Source organism: Poecilia mexicana, unplaced genomic scaffold, assembly GCF_051168715.1.
Source record: "Poecilia mexicana isolate PSO_F unplaced genomic scaffold, ASM5116871v1 scaffold_7, whole genome shotgun sequence".
Taxonomy (NCBI): Eukaryota; Metazoa; Chordata; class Actinopteri; order Cyprinodontiformes; family Poeciliidae; genus Poecilia; species Poecilia mexicana.
In genome coordinates, this window is record NW_028263376.1 from 4,594,543 (window position 1) to 4,612,054 (window position 17,512).

The window sequence follows — 17,512 nt, forward strand, 5'->3', positions numbered from 1 at the left end:
GGCCCCTGAAATATGTTTACTGCTGCAGAAAGTCATTGTTCTCAGGTATCTACTAACAGTCTGTGGAATTGTTCCTTTGTTTGACCGTATCCTTTATGGAAAGGGGGTGGGGGCATTCGGACAGACATCCGGCTCTGAGACACAGACAACAAACAGTGTGCACAGAACATCTGGAACAAAACTATGCTTCAAACACACATTACAGTTTATGTTGGATTAATTTGTCAGACATGATGCAATTCTTCAGACAGTTTAAGATGTCACAGTAAGAGATGAGTATAAACCAGTTGATGACATGTAGAGTAATTGCTTGTTTCAGTTGAAATAGTTGTCTCACCATGAGTGACATGACCTCATCCAGTCCACTGTGTGGGGTGATGAAATTAGGTGAGTGAAATTCCCTAAAATTAGGGTGGAGGGTGTGTGACATCACAGTGTAATAACACCAACATGGTTGTTACTGGTTAAGTAAAGTGAAACATTTTTTAATTTAAAGTGAGTTTTTGTAACTCCAGCATATTTGGACCAGATTAAATGTGTCAGTGGTTTGAGTTTGAGCTCATTGGAAGTAGTTTAATACAAAAGTAAACTCAATTATATAAACAGAAAAAGTATTAGATTAGATTAGTTCACTTATAACTAGATATTTTTCCAATGTTATAAGTGAAATATTATCCCAATGGAAGTAGTCATTTTTCATCAGTACTAAGGAATTGTTGACTTAAAATAAACTCATATCTTGCTGAAAAGTTACTTGTGAGTTAGTTTTGTCTTATTTAAAGTGTATTAAGTTATTTGCACTAGACCCAAAATGTTTGGCATAATTTTGTGATTTTGCAATGTAGAAGTATGAACTTAATTTTATACTCATCCATACCATCATCCAACAAATTACCATTCATGTTAACTTGTTAACATTTTTTCTTAATTTTAATATTTTCTATATTCACATCTGTAACTGGTACAATGCATGCCATATTGAGAAGGCATCAATCATGTTAAAATTCTTTCTAAATCAATAATGATTAAATAAACTAAAACAAGCCTTGAATTTTTTTATTTTTTTTTTTGCACTAAATGTCCAACTATTATTGTCAATTATTTCTTACAAAACTTTCCTTCACATCCCTCAGGAGAGCTGAGAAGTGTAACGATGTGGTTTTGAGTACCTCTGTTTGGAAAACAGGGAGGAGACATTAAGGGGTGGACTGAGGGGCGGACCTGTTGGTCCACGCGCTTATATATTCTAAAGGCTTCCCCCTCTCCTCCTGCCGCTTGTCTGTGAGCTCCAATTTCTGCCCGCTCAGCCTCTCTCTCTCTCTTTGACTCACAGTCTGTCTCACTGAGTCTCAGCACTCTAGAGCAACCATGCAAACTACCAGGCAAACTACATACTCCATGCGCTCCTCTACCAGCAACAGGGCCCCTGCCATGTCCATCACCCGCACCTCCGCTCCTGTCTACAAGGCCCAGTCCATCCACGGCGGTGCTGGCGGCTCCCGCATCAGCGTGTCCTCCAGCTACAGAAGCTCCCTGGGAACCGGGATGGGAGCCGGGATGGGAGGCGGCGTCGGGGCAGGGGGGTTCTCCAGCAGCGTCCAGGTGAGCGGAAACAGCGCAGACATCATGGGCAATGAGAAGTTTGCCATGCAGAACCTGAATGACCGACTGGCGAGCTACCTGGAGACGGTGAGGAACCTGGAGAAGGCCAACCACAAGCTGGAGATAAAGATCAAAGAGGCCCTGGAGAAGAGCGGACCTGACTTCAGAGACTACAGCAAATACCAGCCCATCATTGATGACCTGAGGAAGAAGGTAAGTAGGGAAAGGTGGAGAGATGAAATGGGCAGACATGGGATTGTGTTTATTAAGAAGTGTTGAAAAGAAAATATGTGATGGATTGCTAGAGTGAAAGAGGAGAACCACAATGAGATGTTGGGGAAATGAAAGATTTGGGATGAGTTGACCTCAAAAGAAATCAATCAAGACTAAAGAGTACAGGAAAAACTGCAAGATCTAACATTACAAATGTGATAAAACTACTGAACAGCTCTGCTTTCTTATTAAAATGCAACTCCTACAAGCATCAAGGCATTTTTTTTTAAATAAATTCCTACGCTGCATGCCAGAGGGGCCCAAAGTCTCCACCGGAAACAGTATGGAGGAGGAATGTAACAGTGTCAGCGATTGCACAGACAGGAAACCAAAGCATAACAAAAGTGGAAAAAGTCCGACTTTAAAAGTCAACTTCCAGACCCATTCATTACAGTTTCAACTATCATTTTCTTTCATTGTATCTAGCTGAACAATAGCAGAAAGAAGGCAGATCACACAGAAAAGGGAATGTCAAGAGACGACAATCTCTATCTTCTGTATGCCAGCCTAAGATCTTACTAATAAGTCTGTCACTCAAATGAATAATGAGCTAGAAGTAGTTGGTTCACAGATGTTTACCTCATATTCTATAAAAACAGATCAGAATGAGTTAGAATGAGTCAAAGGAGTTTTTTATCTAATGAAACCATTACATTTGTGTTGGCTAGGTTCCTTCAGTATTGGGAAACCCAAAAAGTACTTTTGTTCTAACCCTTTAAACAAAAGGGTTAGAACATCAAGGTCAGCAGAAATGGAATTTCTCTTTTTAAAATCTGGAGCAAAAAATGATATAAAGGAGTTTACCTTTCAAATCACATAACAGGAAATACCTTATTAAACTGGGTTTGTTTTACAAATACAAAGGGAGCAAAGTTGATATAAATATACATTGGGGGTAAGGGTTGGCTATTTTTTTGTCATGCTTAAAACATAAAATTGCTCAGTTAGTGCCCTCCCACCTCAGTCTTATCTGAGAAAACAGTGACTGTCACAGCAAAGCTAAACCAGACCAACACACAAAGTCAACTATCCTTGGAGAAACCCACATACACACACAATCACAAGAGTGGACAAGCACACACACCCACACACGCATGCACACACGCACACACAAACACAACCACCAAATCACCACCTGGGTCATGCAAATGTTAACAGGATAGATCCTGCTCTCCGGAGCAGAAGAGCTGCCTGGCAGTTTTTTATTGGCTCATGGACTTTGTCACCTGGATGCCTACCTGCTGTTCATGCCAGCCTTATCAACCTTACCGTGACTGCTAAAGCAAGCCATCTGGTTTTAAAAGTGGTTAACTCCCACTGTCCCTGAATGTACCAACAGGCAGTGACATTTTCTCCCTAATCCCCTTGTAGGTTTATGAAATAAGCAAATTTTATGATCCTTTAGTTTAAAGTTGATGTTTTGTTTGATGTGTCAGAATATATTTTTAAGTTTTCAATATTTCTCAATATTTCAACCAGTACAGTTGTAAAAATGTGTCTCATGTTTAATATTTAGCAGCTTCTGTTGCTGCTCCCAGCAGGTATCTAGCCTGGCTTACCATAAATGTACAGAACCAGTAAAACTTTTTTTTTTTTTACATTACCTTCTAAGCTTAGCTTCTAGTTGGAATACTTAAAGGTTTTAATACAATTTTCAAAAGCAATTATCAAAGAGATATTGCAAGACCATTTAAAAAATTGTGTTATGTTTAGCTACTTGAGTGCTGCTAGCCGTGGTTTGCTTAATAGTATGAAATCAAGCTAGCTTAGCCATTTTCCTACCAATGTTAGTTAAAGCCCTTTATATAGCTATTTTATCTAAGTTAGTTGTAATTCTCCTCCTACCTTAGGTTAGCTCCGAGTAGGCGTAATACTTTTTAACTTTAATCAGACCTTAGCTTGGCTTAGCTTAGCTAGTTTCAAATTAATGTAAAATGAAAAAGTACCTACAAATCAGATTATTGTGCTGAATAGGATAAGTGGTATCTGTTTTTTTTCTTTTTTGAGTATTTTTTTTTTTTTGGCGTCTTATTTCTTTAACTCTAAGATGTATTAAGATTTGTTTTGTTAACATTTTCCAGATTTTTGATGCGACCACCGACAATGCCCGACTGGTTCTCAACATCGACAATGCTCGTCTGGCAGCCGATGACTTCAGAGTAAAGTAAGACCCGCCTGCTATACCGCTAGTATTGTAAAACACAAAGGCAGACATCTGTGGGCACACACCCTGTTTTACTACAGAATGGGTCTGGGTAGTGCAATGAATAAATCCTGTCATGATCTAAGGAGGCAGTCATTTGTTTCGTAGTCATAAATCAGCACCCTTGCATCATATGTGGCGGAGACGCTACAGTTGTGTCATAGACGTAAGCAAACACAGCTGGCTAGCGGCAGCAGAATTGAATGCTGACCTCGAAAATTTGTGTACATTCAGTCCTAAAGAAACAAACACAAAAGAGATTTGATCCTTGACTACATGACAGCGTTCCATAACACAAGATATTTCTGATGACAATTTGTTATCTGATATGCTGTTTGTGGTTGTGCATTTTTCAGATACGAGTCTGAGCTGGCCATTCGTCAGTCTGTGGAGGCTGACATCGTCGGTCTGAGGAAACTCATTGATGACACCAACCTGAGCCGCATGAACCTGGAGAGTGAGATCGAAGCCCTGAAAGAAGAGCTCATCCACCTCAAAAAGAACCATGAAAATGTGAGTTTAAAGCCGACACTATTCCAGCTATGCTACTGCACTGCACAAACATACTTCAAGAAATACTCCTGAAAACACTTGAGCAAAGGTTCACACCCTTGAGGTATCTGGATAAATATTTGCACACACGCTCATCTTAACTCCTGCTTTAGCTATTTACCTATAGCACACAGAGATGTTATTTGGTCAGCTTATCGGACTGCAGGGCGTTCTTAAAAACAGGCGTGAGAAAACTCCACGTTTAAATACACTAAGACATCTAAAATATCTGTGTGTGAATTCTGTGGGAAGCCACCTCATAAAATTCCTTACAGTCCATACTTGGAAACAGACAGCACCGCAGAATTAAAATGATTGGGATTCGAGCAGAGAAGCCAAAACACAGCCATTTGTTTACTGAGGAAAGTATTTAACTATTTACGTACCCAGACAAAGATTTAGATATGACTCCTGTATATTTATCTGGCCATAGCATACGATTATGGCTTAGAGGAGGCCAGGAGTCACAGACAGGTCATAGTTCACCAGTCATCCATTGTGCTTGCTTTGCAGTAAGTTAACTATTGATTTGTTTGTGCATTTCTGAGAAGCCAAACAAGATCAAAAATGAAAATAACTCTTGGTTAACAGAAATAAAAAAAAAACCCAAGCAAAACATAAAACTAGTAGATCTAAAAAAATGTCTGGTTATTTGCTATTAAAGTGATGTCTGTGTGGTGCATTGCCCTCATGTTGCTGTAGGTATACATTTTTGTTCTTACTACGTTTAAGCCATTACTAGGTGCCCTGAATGTAAAGATGTATGCTTTAAGCTGGTGATCCTGGATTTCTACTGCAGAACTCTAATTTTGTACAAAGAGAGGAAGCAGTACTTGAGTTGAACAATAAAAACCTGGTGACATTATTAGCCTTGAACGAAGCCCTTCACTTCACCATCTTAGCAGGTGGTAGGTCTTTGGAAGTTCTTGGTATTAGCATTTATACTGTGTCAATGAATTGGCTATGGGCTACTTGCCACTAAAATCCCACCTGTGTACTTCATACTGACAACAATGAATGCAACTTCAATGTTTTTTGAGGGATTTTTTGAGTCTGGACTTCATTTAATCTCCTAAAATCTGATCCTGTTTGAACTGAAAAAGTCTACACTAAACAGAATCTTTCACATTCTCTAAAATACCACTGGAGATTCATAAAACCTTTAATATATTAACCTATTCACAAATATCTGGGCTGGAAAATCTAACTGATCCTACAGAGCAGGTAAATTACATGGAGGATCTATTGCTTGGTGGATAGTTGAGCAAACAAGAAGGCATAAACTATGGCAAATGGTACTTGTGTAGCGCTTTATCAAGTCAGAGGACTCTGCTTCACACTACATTCAGTCATTCACCCATTTACACACTTGTTATGGAAAGTTACATTGTAGCTACATTGTAAGCTTACCATACAACCGCAGGGCCCTTTGACCATCACCAGCAGACAAAACAGGTGAACTGTCTTCCCCAAAGACAATGACAAGAAGGACAGAGTGGGGGTTTGAACCATTAATCACTGGTTAGACGATGAACTCCTACGATCTGAGTCACTGTCACCTGAATTAGGCCTTATATTGTTTGTAAAAATATAAAGACGTTCAATTTTCCCTGAAATATTGCTAGAATCTTGTCCTATTCACATCAAGTATTGGTTTATTGAGCTGGTCTCATTATTACAGTCCTAGGGTTTACTAATTATACTTGTGTCCATTTTTGTGTTGCTTTTAGGAAGTCATGGAGCTTCGTAACCAGATAGCCCAGTCTGGTGTTCATGTAGATGTCGACGCTCCAAAAGGTCAAGATCTGGCCCAGATCATGGCAGAAATTAGGGCTAAGTATGAAAAGATGGCAAAGCAGAACCAGGAGGACCTCAAAGCGTGGCATGAATCTCAGGTAAATTATTTAAAAAAAAAAAAAAAGAAAGAAAAAAGCTGCCTTTACTCAAGAAAGATTTTCTCCTTTAATCAGTGATCAAGTGATTAACACATCTTTTAATTTCAGATTGTAGAAGTTCAGACACAGGTGACACAGAACACAGAGGCCCTCAAGGGTGCCCAGACAGAGGTGAACGACTTGCGCAGACAGATACAAACCCTGGAGATTGAACTGGAGTCACAGAAGAGCCTGGTAAGAAGCCTGCAGTCAGCACATTTACCTCAACACAAGCTTGTCCTTCCTCACAACAATGTCCAAGTCAGCACACTCTCTTCAGGTTGCTCGCCTTTACGTTGTTGACACAAGCTTTACACTCTGATGATCACCGTCACTGCAGAGTAAGCTGTAAACGTGTAAACCCTTTTAAACCTTTCATTGTCCTTACAGAAAATCTCTCTGGAGGGTACGCTGAGAGACACAGAGTTGCGCTACAACATGGAGATAGAGTCCCTTAATGCTGTTCTCCTGGGCCTGGAGGCGGAGCTCACACAGCTGAGGAACCAGATCCAGCTGCAATCACAGGATTACGAGGCCCTGCTGAACACAAAGATGAAGCTGGAGGCAGAGATTGCAACATACAGGCGGCTGCTGGACGGTGGAGACTTCAAGTGAGTAAAATGTTTGCGCAAACCATCTAAAAACTCTACTTCAACAAATTTATAGAGACTAATGGAAATTTGATGTTTTCCTCTAGGCTTCAGGATGCCTTAGAAGAGCAGAAAACAATGACCAAGACCAAAGTAATGACCGTCACGCAGACCCTGGTGGACGGGAAAGTGGTCTCCTCCAGCACAGAAACGAAAGACCTTTAATCACACCATGCGACTGAAACGCCCAACAAACACTAAAACAAGAAAACAGATAGCAAAGTATTTGTTTTTATAAATTTATCAAATTTTATAATCAAAGAGATACTCATAAGATCTGAAGCTCTTTGTTAAACTTCACTCCCAGGTCAAACAGTTGTTGCAGAGGCTGATGGAAATTGGATGAGAGGAAAACAAAATCATCCGTTATTTATTTAATCTTGGTTTATTTATGTCATAGTTTGCTGTCCTTTAGATGTTTACAACAGTTCGCAAGATTTTGTCAATCTATCAAGAAACAAACAAATTCAGAAAAAATTAAAATTGAAAAGAGTCCAATTAAAAGCAATTTCAAAATACATGTTTTTGTCTTTGGTTTTTCTTTTTCCCAATTTGGTCTGCCTGCTGCTCTGTGGTGATTAAACATTTCAATAAAGTCCTTTTGAGAAAACTCTGAATGTCAAACTGTGTTATTTCTTCCACACTATCAAAGGGTCTTTTGCTTTGAGTTACAATTGTAAGCAGTCAAAGTAATAAAAAATGGGCCTCCTAGAGTTCCTGTATGATAAGCATCATATCCTTCACTTTGTTCACTGATGATCTCTGCATTTACTTTCCATAAGACCAATTCTGTGGAGATTCATACTGCAAAAATAAAAATCACACAATTGCAGGAAGGTTAACTTTTAAGAGCTTTTAAGCCTCCAAAGTAGAGAACAGACGTTTGGGTAACGACGGGCCCTTTGAGCCATCTGGCATTGTTTTTCTTGGCCTGTTAGTAGAACGTCTCTGCCAGAATAAACTCTTCCACTTTCATTTTGAATAAAAAGGCCCTACTAGTGGAAATCATGTTAGTCTTGATCTGTTCTCTCCCAAATGAATAGGGCATTCTGTTTCAAGCCATAGTTTCTTACAGATGGTAAAAAAAAGAAAAAAACATTAACTAAAGCAACTGATGAATTTACAAGTATAAGTTGTTCCCCAAACGTGAGTAATTTATTGCTTTCAGATGGCAAAAATACACACATTTGGTACCCTGAACATTTTTTGTGGCATTAATTTTGACATGCGAGACACACTTCCTGTTGTCTCCCAGTTTCCATGGATACAATTTCTTTACTACACATGAAAAGTCAGCACACCTTTAGTCTTTTATAGATATATTGCCTGAAAGGGGCAAAGTCTAACAAAGGTACAAATGTAATAAAGATAGAAGAGGAGTGCCAGGGAGGAGTACCGATATTCAGGGATATATATAAGACCCCCAAACACGTCCTTTGTTCTCCACTCTCAGCTGCCAGCTCGTCTGTTCCAACTTGTGTCAATAATCCATTTGATTGATCAGCAAACTTCTCTCAGCCATGGAGTCTCTGTATAGACGCCAGTCCTCCCAAACTCTTGGGTACTCCAGTGCCTCTGGCAGACCGACATCAGGGTATGCCTACAGCGTAAGCGGAGGCGCTGGGGGTCATGGAACCAGGATCTCCAACGCTTCGTATTCCACTCGGGTTGGCAGCGGCTTCGGTGGGGGGTACGACTACCAATCCTCTGAGTCAGGCTCTGGAACCTTGGCAATTGGAAATGAAAAGATTGCCATGCAGCATCTGAATGACCGTCTTGCCAGCTACCTGGAGACGGTCAGGAATCTAGAGAAGGCCAACAAAAGTCTGGAGATCAAGATCAGGGAGGTCATTGAGAAGAGAGGGCCTTTGGAAGGACGGGACTATAGCAAGTACTATGCCATCATCGCGGACCTGAAAGGCAAGGTGAGCAAAAAGCTTCATCACAATAACCAATGGATAGCTCACACTTTTATGTAACATTTTAGCCCTCTCTTAAAACCCCTTTACATGGGTGTTTTTTAAGTTTAACTCAGTAGGTCATTGTTCTGATCGGAAGAAGCCACTCCCCGGGCCTCTATCAGATAAATTACTCAAAATGACAGGGTTCTATGTCATAGCACAAAATAACAAAAGCAACATAACACTCCATCCATTCATCTATATATTTTCAGTAAATGTTATTCTGTTTGGTGGAACCTAGCTCCTATAGTCGACAGTCAAGAGGGGAGTTGGATCCAAGGCAGTTCTCTAGTATATCAGTCATCCGGACTGAGCTTTAAGAGCTGCAGTGTTTTAATTTAACAACTGAAGTTAGTTATTATGGCAAGATAACGCACCGAAATGTCTTTTTAGTTGTACTTCATGTGAAACCTTGTAAATGTCTTTTCAGGCTTAGGCAACAGTCAATTGTGGCCACGTCGCTTTACACCTTCTACACTACAAAGGCTCTGGTTATCTGCACTGATTTATAAACATTTATGACCACAGTCTGATAATAAACCTTGTGGCAACCAAAGTTTATTGCCTATTATAGGTCAGCGATTGACTCGACATAATTTAGTTACATTTTGTGATGGAAGTTACTTGAAAACTGAAAATACATAATCATTGGAAAAAAAAACAATTCCATTATAAATAAAATAATTGTATTTTCCTCAAACCTTTCAGATCTTTGAAATGGTCAAAGGTAACGCCCATCTTGCAATTGCTGTTGACAATGCACGACTGGCGTCAGATGACTTCAGAGTCAAGTGAGTATTGTTGGTTTCAAAATGAAGGTTTATTCCAGTCATCACGAACCTGTCCGATGTAAGGGATGCATTCACAGGATGGAGTATGAGCTGTCCATGAGGCAGACTGTGGAGGCTGACGTTGCCAGACTCAGGAAGCTTCTGGATGACACTAATGTCGCACGTTTGCATCTCGAAGGGGACATTGAGTCTCTAAAAGAAGAGCTGATCACCTTGAAGAAGAACCATGCAGATGTAAGTGCTTTTATGAGTAGTGAGATGAGAACAACTGTTCAAGGAGAATTTCTGTTTCAGTTCCATCACTCACGTGCAAAAGAACCAACATTCTTGACAAATCGCTTGTTTCTTAACTTCTTTGCATAGGATGACCCGTCTAACCTTTCAGGAAATCACTCCCTGACTATTTCCTCCCCAACAGGATGTCGCTGAATTGCGTGCCCAGATTGCACAGGCTGGCGTCCATGTGGATGTTGATGCTCCTAAAGGCCACGACCTGGCCAGAATAATGGAGGAAATGAGAGAGAAGTATGAGAGGATAGCACTCAAGAACCAGGAAGAACTCAAAGCATGGCATGAATCTCAGGTAGAACACAATTCAGCTTAGAAGCTATAAACTGACGTAAGATTTTAAGTTACTGAATTATGTATTTCTGAAGTATTACTTGTAGAAACTTCATGTATTTTATTTTGTATTAAGATCACAGAGGTGCAGGTCCAGGTGACTGAGAGCTCGACAGCTCTGAAGGAGGCCACAACAACCGTGAGCGAAACTCGGAGGAGACAACAAGCCATGGAGATTGAACTTCAATCCGCGCTCAGTATGGTAACAATCACTTTATGGAATCCTCACTCTTATAATGCCATCATGGGATGGGATTTCACATAATATTATTCACATAAGAACATTTTGAAATAATAGTGACAAACTACTGAATGTAAAAATGCACTGGACCTACAGTATAAAGGGAGGATAAGCTCCTTAAAAAGGTTTTAACATTTTTGGACAGAGATCATTTGATCTATTCAAAAAAGTGTCTCTGTCAGATTGTCTGAAACCAGAACTTAACATTTATCTAAATAAAAATTCAAAACTAGGGTGAGAGGTTGTGGTGTTCTAGCTAAAACCATAAAACTTTTGAGAAATCAAAATACTGATTTTATTACCCAGTGGTACCATTTTATGGCAAACTAACTGTTACACTGCACCAACCAAACCTTAACATGTAATATTCTTCTAATCCAAGCTGAAAAATCATGTTTTCTGACAGAAAGCCGCCTTGGAGGCCACCCTGCGTGACATTGAGATGCGGTATAACATGGAGGTGGAGAAGTACAATGCGATCATCCTGAGGCTGCAGGAAGAGCTAGCTAAGATCCGCACCGACATCCAGCAAAACTCAAGAGAGTACGAAAACTTGCTAAACATCAAGGTGAAGCTGGAGGCTGAGATCGGCGAGTACAGGAGGCTGCTGGACGGAGGAGCTGACTTACAGTGAGTATGAAGAGACACAATGGGCAAGATGCAAAAGTGTATCTCCAGGTGCAGGTAATGAAAGCATTGAGTGATTAACCACACAAAACAAGCATTTGTTCACCCCAGACATGATTTTGCATATCTATTCTAATCTAATTTAAATAAGCTTCATGCAAAGACTGATGGAGTACCACTGATAGGGAAAGTAAAAGGGATTATTTTGTGTCAATGCAACATTTCAGATGCTGAATTTTAACAAGGCTGCCTTTACCTTAAAGCAGAGGTTCCCAAACTGTGGGGCACGCTGGATGCCCTGGATGAAAAAAACAAAACAAAACATGAACACTGTATGCGCTGGGTTTTTACCTTAGAATGGCCAACTCTCTGTTATTCCTATGGCAATTTGATACAGTAGAGGCTTCCACACTTCCCATATTTGTGTCCTCTGTCACTTTTATCAGCAGTTAAATCTGTTTAATCCGTTGTTAACATGTTGTAACCTGTTTTTCCGAGCCGCCTTTAAACGCAACATGAGCGCTACGACGCTCGCGCTGGGTTTACACCAGTGAAGGAGACCTGCTGCTGCTGTGCGGAGCTACGTAGGTTTGTGTTAGAATCACGGCAGCAAACCAGCAAAACGCAAAGAACTTTTCACAGTTTTTCCCTCCAAACTAACCGACTGAGTTGAGTAAAGTTGTTGGATGCAGGTAATGTTAGCTAAAAGATGACTAGCTAATATCAATACAGAACCTTAAGCTTAACAAGTACCTTGTAGGCTACCGATGTTGGTGTCTATTTTCAGCTACGTACATTCATTTTTCCCCGTCACACATGTCGTTTCAACCAGACAGCCATTTGTAATCCATAGGGGGGGCGCAGAAAATGTTTGGGAACCACTGGAGGGGCGCAGAAGAAAAAGTTTGGGAACCACTGCCTTAAAGTATCAAAACATCATATTTAACTGTAAACTCTGACTAACTGTATTTTTTTCTCTTCTTTTTCAATCTAACAGACTGGAGGACGCCCTTGAGCAGAAGAAGGTGCAGACTCAAGTGGTGACAGTCACTCAGACTCTGGTGGATGGGAAAGTGGTGGCACAAAGCAAGGATGTTAAATCCACTGAACAAACCTTGTAATAACCAAAACATCATAAAGAATAAAACCTGAAAGTAAAAACTGCAAATCATGTGTGTGACTTCTTTGTGGTGTTTTTGATGAGTTTTAAAAGCACAGAGTTGAAAGCACTTTGCGCTACTTTGGGCTGGTCTATCACAAAAAGCAGGACAATGTTTTTGTGTTAAAGATCTAAAAAGCTTAAAGTTCGGACAGAGCTTGGTTGCTAACGAAAATAAATAAATAAAAATAATTAACATCAATACAATTATTAGAAACAAATTGTGATGAATAAAAAAAAAAGGTTTCAATGGTCTTTCCCCTTCATCTGTATCACGTGAACCCTTCCATTCTTTATTTTATGAAATACTTTTTTAATAACTACATGTAAAAGCTTTCACTCCCTCATTATACAACATTAAAACACTGACACTGATGCCAGTTGCTGAGAGATGGTGCAGGATGACACCGGATACTGGCAAGTGCCTCATAATTACGTCTGCCTGGCAGGAGTGCAAATAGTGACTATGTAATGGTTGATGTGGTCTTATTTTGGGTGTCCAGAACCTTCACAAGTTCATACCTATTGTTTCTAATGTTAGGCCATCATAGAAATATATGTCTACAGTGAACGTCTTCCATATGTAGACGGACTGTTGACTATTTTAACTTTTTTTATGTGTGCTGTCCAGAAGTTAAAAATTGCTTTGAGTTTATTTAAAATATAATGGACTCAGAAAAAAAGCCAGGAGGGAAAAGTTTAAAGGAAAAGGAGATAAGAGGAGCGAAAGAAGATTGGAGGAATTACAAGTCAACACTCAAAGTCTGCTTCTACACATGCAGAAAGAGAAAAACACTAAAGCAAGAAACCATAGCAACAAACACCATGCATAAATAATACGAATTATCACTGAAAGCTTAACACACAATGTTTTTAGTGTTAGCTGTAGCTCAGTGTAGAGTGAATCTGGACAACACCTGAATCCAAACACCTTTGACTATTCAAGATGTATTCATTATTTTCTATGCTGTTTCCCAAATGTAGAAGTTAAGTTGAGTGAATGAGGAAAGTATCTTGAATTCTTAAAAATTCCATGTGAACTGAATACTTGAATCAACACAAACTAAGAAACAAGAATGAGGATGCAAGAAGGAATGTCCACTCCATACACACTAATTGGTTTTTGGTTCCCTTCCCTTTCCTTCTACACATCTAAGTCGACACTGACTTCAGGAAATTCTTTCTACTTCTGAGAAATTCCCTCTGACCTCCGGTACTACGCCTTGTCTGATTATCGGCCAACAGCCTTTACTCCCATGCCATGCTGGTGGCGGTCAGTGAGGTCTTATCTGTCGCTTTATGTTTATTTTAGTTTATATCAGTCAGTCTAAACCCCCGTGAACCGTCCAAAACAAATAACCCCTTTTCAGCCTCAGCTGAATCAAGGCATAAATAACCCTGGGTGCGAGCCTGAGCTGTTCATGCAGATGAAGAGAAACGGGGACAATTTATTGGCTGGGAACATGTTTGGATAGAAGATGATGACTATACTTACAAACTACTGCATTTAGTCTTCTGCTAATCACTAACTTTTCCAGTTCCAGTTGGGTAAAGTATTTGTGGCTGTACGCTATAGGGAGTCCATAAAGCAGCTCCACCTAATGCCGTTATGGGAATGATCATAAAGCTGTCTTTTCTGATTATCTAAATGACTTTTAATGGACTCTGTTATCACATGAATCCATATGCTTTAAATTATGGTCTCCCAATAAGATGCTGTTGATGCAAAACTGAAAAGAGAGGAATTTCATGCTGGAGAGATGAAGAGTTTGTTAGGAGCAGGAGGAGAAAAACAAAGTACAGACCTCTATGCAAGCCTGGTACCCTCAGTGGGCCTCAAAGGGAGCTTTTCCCTTTCTATTCTGCAGAGAGGGTGGGTTTGCTTCAGGCAGTAACTCCCTTTATGTCTTAAACTTGATCTAAGGAAAAAAAAGGTCATCATGATTCTATGCACGTTTTTTTCCTCAGTGAATTAAATCACTGTTAAGTACATAAAGGTCCATGGTTTTACTAGTTCTATCCCAAAGCGAGGCATTGCATTTTTTTTCGACCCCAGGAACCATTTGAGATTTGATTGAAGTAGTTCCCCAACTTTTTTGTGTGTGAATCTAAGGGACTACATAGTTCAACTCCACTTACAGGGCCTTTTGTTTACTGGATGTTTGAGGTTGGAGTGAAACAATTTGATTCCTACAAAACGCGTAACAATACATGAATGACTTGTTTGAATCCTGGATTGAAAGTGGCTTCAGAAGAGGCTCTTGACTTTTCTTACTTCATTCTCATTTTACTTCCCGGTGGTTTTTAGAACCCTACATTAATCTAGTTATTCACGTTGGTGTTTTGGAGCTTGGTGCTTCTGTAGTTTTCTCTAGGTACTCTTGTTTCTTCCCAAAGTCAAAAAACATACGTCAGGTAGACAAGGCTGTACCTCTTGCTATTCTGCAGTTTTATAGCACAATCAAGTAACTACGTTATTGTCAGTTATTATGAAAATGATGTATATATCAAACATAACTTAAGAAATATGACTTTGCATCATAACTGCATCTGATGCCTTCAAATTGGCCTCCGTCTCTCTAAGGACTTCATAACCTTTCCAACACTCAGCAACAGCAATGCTTCTCCATGATGCTCTTCACTCCTCAATGAAGACATTTTTAATCCAAAAAGAAATGGACTAAGAAGTAGTTTGCATGATGAGCTCAGCAGACTCACAGTTTCACAAGGTGTTTGCTAATTGCTGCTGCTGCTGCTAGTCTGAGGTGCACTGCAGGAGTGAGCACTAAGGCAACCTCAAATGGTTGCCATGGGAAATTCTAGGATTCCTCAAATGTGCATGAAGGAATGAACACAGCACTTCAGGTATGGCTTATTTTTGTGAGGGAATAACATTATAATGTGGTATATAGTTAACAAAAATCAATTTTCCATTGGAAAATGTCAATAAAATGTCAAAATATGTTAAAAGTTTTTAATATGCAGAAGTGGGAAAAATATTCAAAAGAGGGATTACTTTTAAGACCATGTACAAACTTTTGCATTGCATCATTTTTCAGTGTCAGCGCATATCATTGTGTACAGGCACACTAAAGCTATTCTTCAAGTAACAATATCAGTAAATGTGTAACTGGTTCAGGAATGAGATGACGTTGCTCTGAGATAAATCCTCCCCACAGGTCTCCCACACAGAGAAAAATGTTTCAAACTGATTTAAACTGACAATCTATAAGAGTGGCGACACCGATAAATGGTGCAGACACACACACACACACACACACACACACACACACACAAAATGAGGTTAAACACAGATGAACTCCACATATCTTTGTTGCAGTTGAATTGCATCAGCCAGACTGCAGCTTTCATGAGCCGTCATTCACAGAAACCTTGTAATTAATGTTAACAAGAACAGCCTGGTGGTTGTTATCACACAAGTCAAGAGTTAAAGTAAACTGTTTGAGAAATCAGTCAGAACTTTCTCCGAACCACACATGAGTCAATCTTAGCAGGTCAGGGACCTGCGATAAAAAAGAAGAAGAAGAAAAAAAAACAGTTTTAAATCCCTCTTCCTTTTCGCAATAAAACAGTTCATCACATATAAACAATGAATCATCTCCCACTTTCACACACAAGAAAACATTCTGTGATTCCCTCTGCCCCACACATCTGGAGGGTGTGTCCAGTCCAGTCAGTCATCCAGTGCTTCCAGTTCACTAAGCCTCCTCCCAGTGATGCCAAAACAAGGAAATAATGGGTTGTAGAATGGAGGCACGGCAAAGTGCATTTGCAGTCTTGCACATTTCTACTGTTTTTGCTTTAGTGTCATACAAATCAACCTGTTCTCAGGTTAACTTAATAGATGGTCATGCACACATTGACGATGGCAAGCTACTGGAGAAATCTGACATAGACAGAAGGAGAAGTTGTGAACAATGATGTCAATTTTCTGTGCCGTTTTTAGATTGTATTCTGTCTGTAGTTTTAACAGTGGCAACCAATGAACTGAACAAAGCGTGTTGGCTACATTTCCAAATACTGAAGTTCGAGCTAGTCACAGGTGGATGTATTGGTCTTCTTTAGATCATTGTCCTGCTTGGGAAAATCCCACCATACCATCACCACCATGTTTGACAATTGCTGTGTTGTTAATTTACCAAAATGCACACTCTTCCAAAAGTTCCACTTTTTCTCAGAGGCATACAAATATTTTCTGAAAAAGTAAAAGATGTTTCCTGTCTAACTGGAGTCAGACTAGCCATAGGAACTCTCCTATGGATGCCTGGTCTCTTTCTTATTGTTGAAACATGAACTCTGACCTTAATTGAACCAAGTCCAAGTCAGTCTAGTTGATGGCAATTACTCTTTTACAGTTCTGCATGTGTGTAGGAATAAAGTGGAGATCAAGAGAAACAAGAAAGTGTGAAGAGATGAAAGCTGCAGGAGATTTTGACGTTTACTATCAGAACAAACACTTCATGCTGGAAACACGTGGAACAGACAGGACAGGAAGTGGTCCTAATCAAACCCTGAAATCAAAATCCAAACAGCGACGAATTAATGTTTTACTAAAACAGTGATTCATCCAATAAAGTGAGACTGTCAAGCAGTGATGGCTCAATAAATTTAACTGGAAATGACATCTGAGAAGAAACATGTTTTCCCTTCTGTTGATCTGCCGGTGTGTCTGATGCTATGGATGGGAAATGACTACAAAGGGGCAAAGGGACCAGGAGGGCGAGAGATAACAGGCAGGGGAGGAGAAAAGGTGAGTGACATATGAAGAGAGGCAAAAACCTGGTGGGAGAACAGAGAGCAGAAGAGGTGAAGAAGGAGGAGCAGAAGGGAGATTAAGTAAGACCAGAACTGGGAACAGCAGTCATGCAGCCACCGTT

The 17,512-nt window shown here is 39.9% G+C and overlaps 2 protein-coding genes across 2 annotated transcripts; both read left to right on the forward strand.

Annotated features, from left to right (window-relative positions):
• The first annotated feature begins 1,252 nt into the window (after positions 1-1,252).
• Positions 1,253-7,824, forward strand: krt18a.1 (keratin 18a, tandem duplicate 1). The gene is made up of 7 exons (XM_014983029.2): positions 1,253-1,815; positions 3,957-4,039; positions 4,435-4,591; positions 6,361-6,525; positions 6,634-6,759; positions 6,955-7,175; positions 7,262-7,824. Exons 1-7 carry the CDS (start codon positions 1,369-1,371, stop codon positions 7,377-7,379), a joined length of 1,317 nt encoding a protein of 438 aa, XP_014838515.1. The 5' UTR covers positions 1,253-1,368; the 3' UTR covers positions 7,380-7,824.
• A 92-nt stretch (positions 7,825-7,916) lies between these two features.
• On the forward strand, positions 7,917-12,623 carry LOC106915439 (keratin, type I cytoskeletal 18-like). The gene is made up of 7 exons (XM_014983030.2): positions 7,917-9,139; positions 9,884-9,966; positions 10,044-10,200; positions 10,385-10,549; positions 10,664-10,789; positions 11,235-11,458; positions 12,453-12,623. Exons 1-7 carry the CDS (start codon positions 8,735-8,737, stop codon positions 12,574-12,576), a joined length of 1,284 nt encoding a protein of 427 aa, XP_014838516.1. The 5' UTR covers positions 7,917-8,734; the 3' UTR covers positions 12,577-12,623.
• Positions 12,624-17,512: the final 4,889 nt, after the last annotated feature.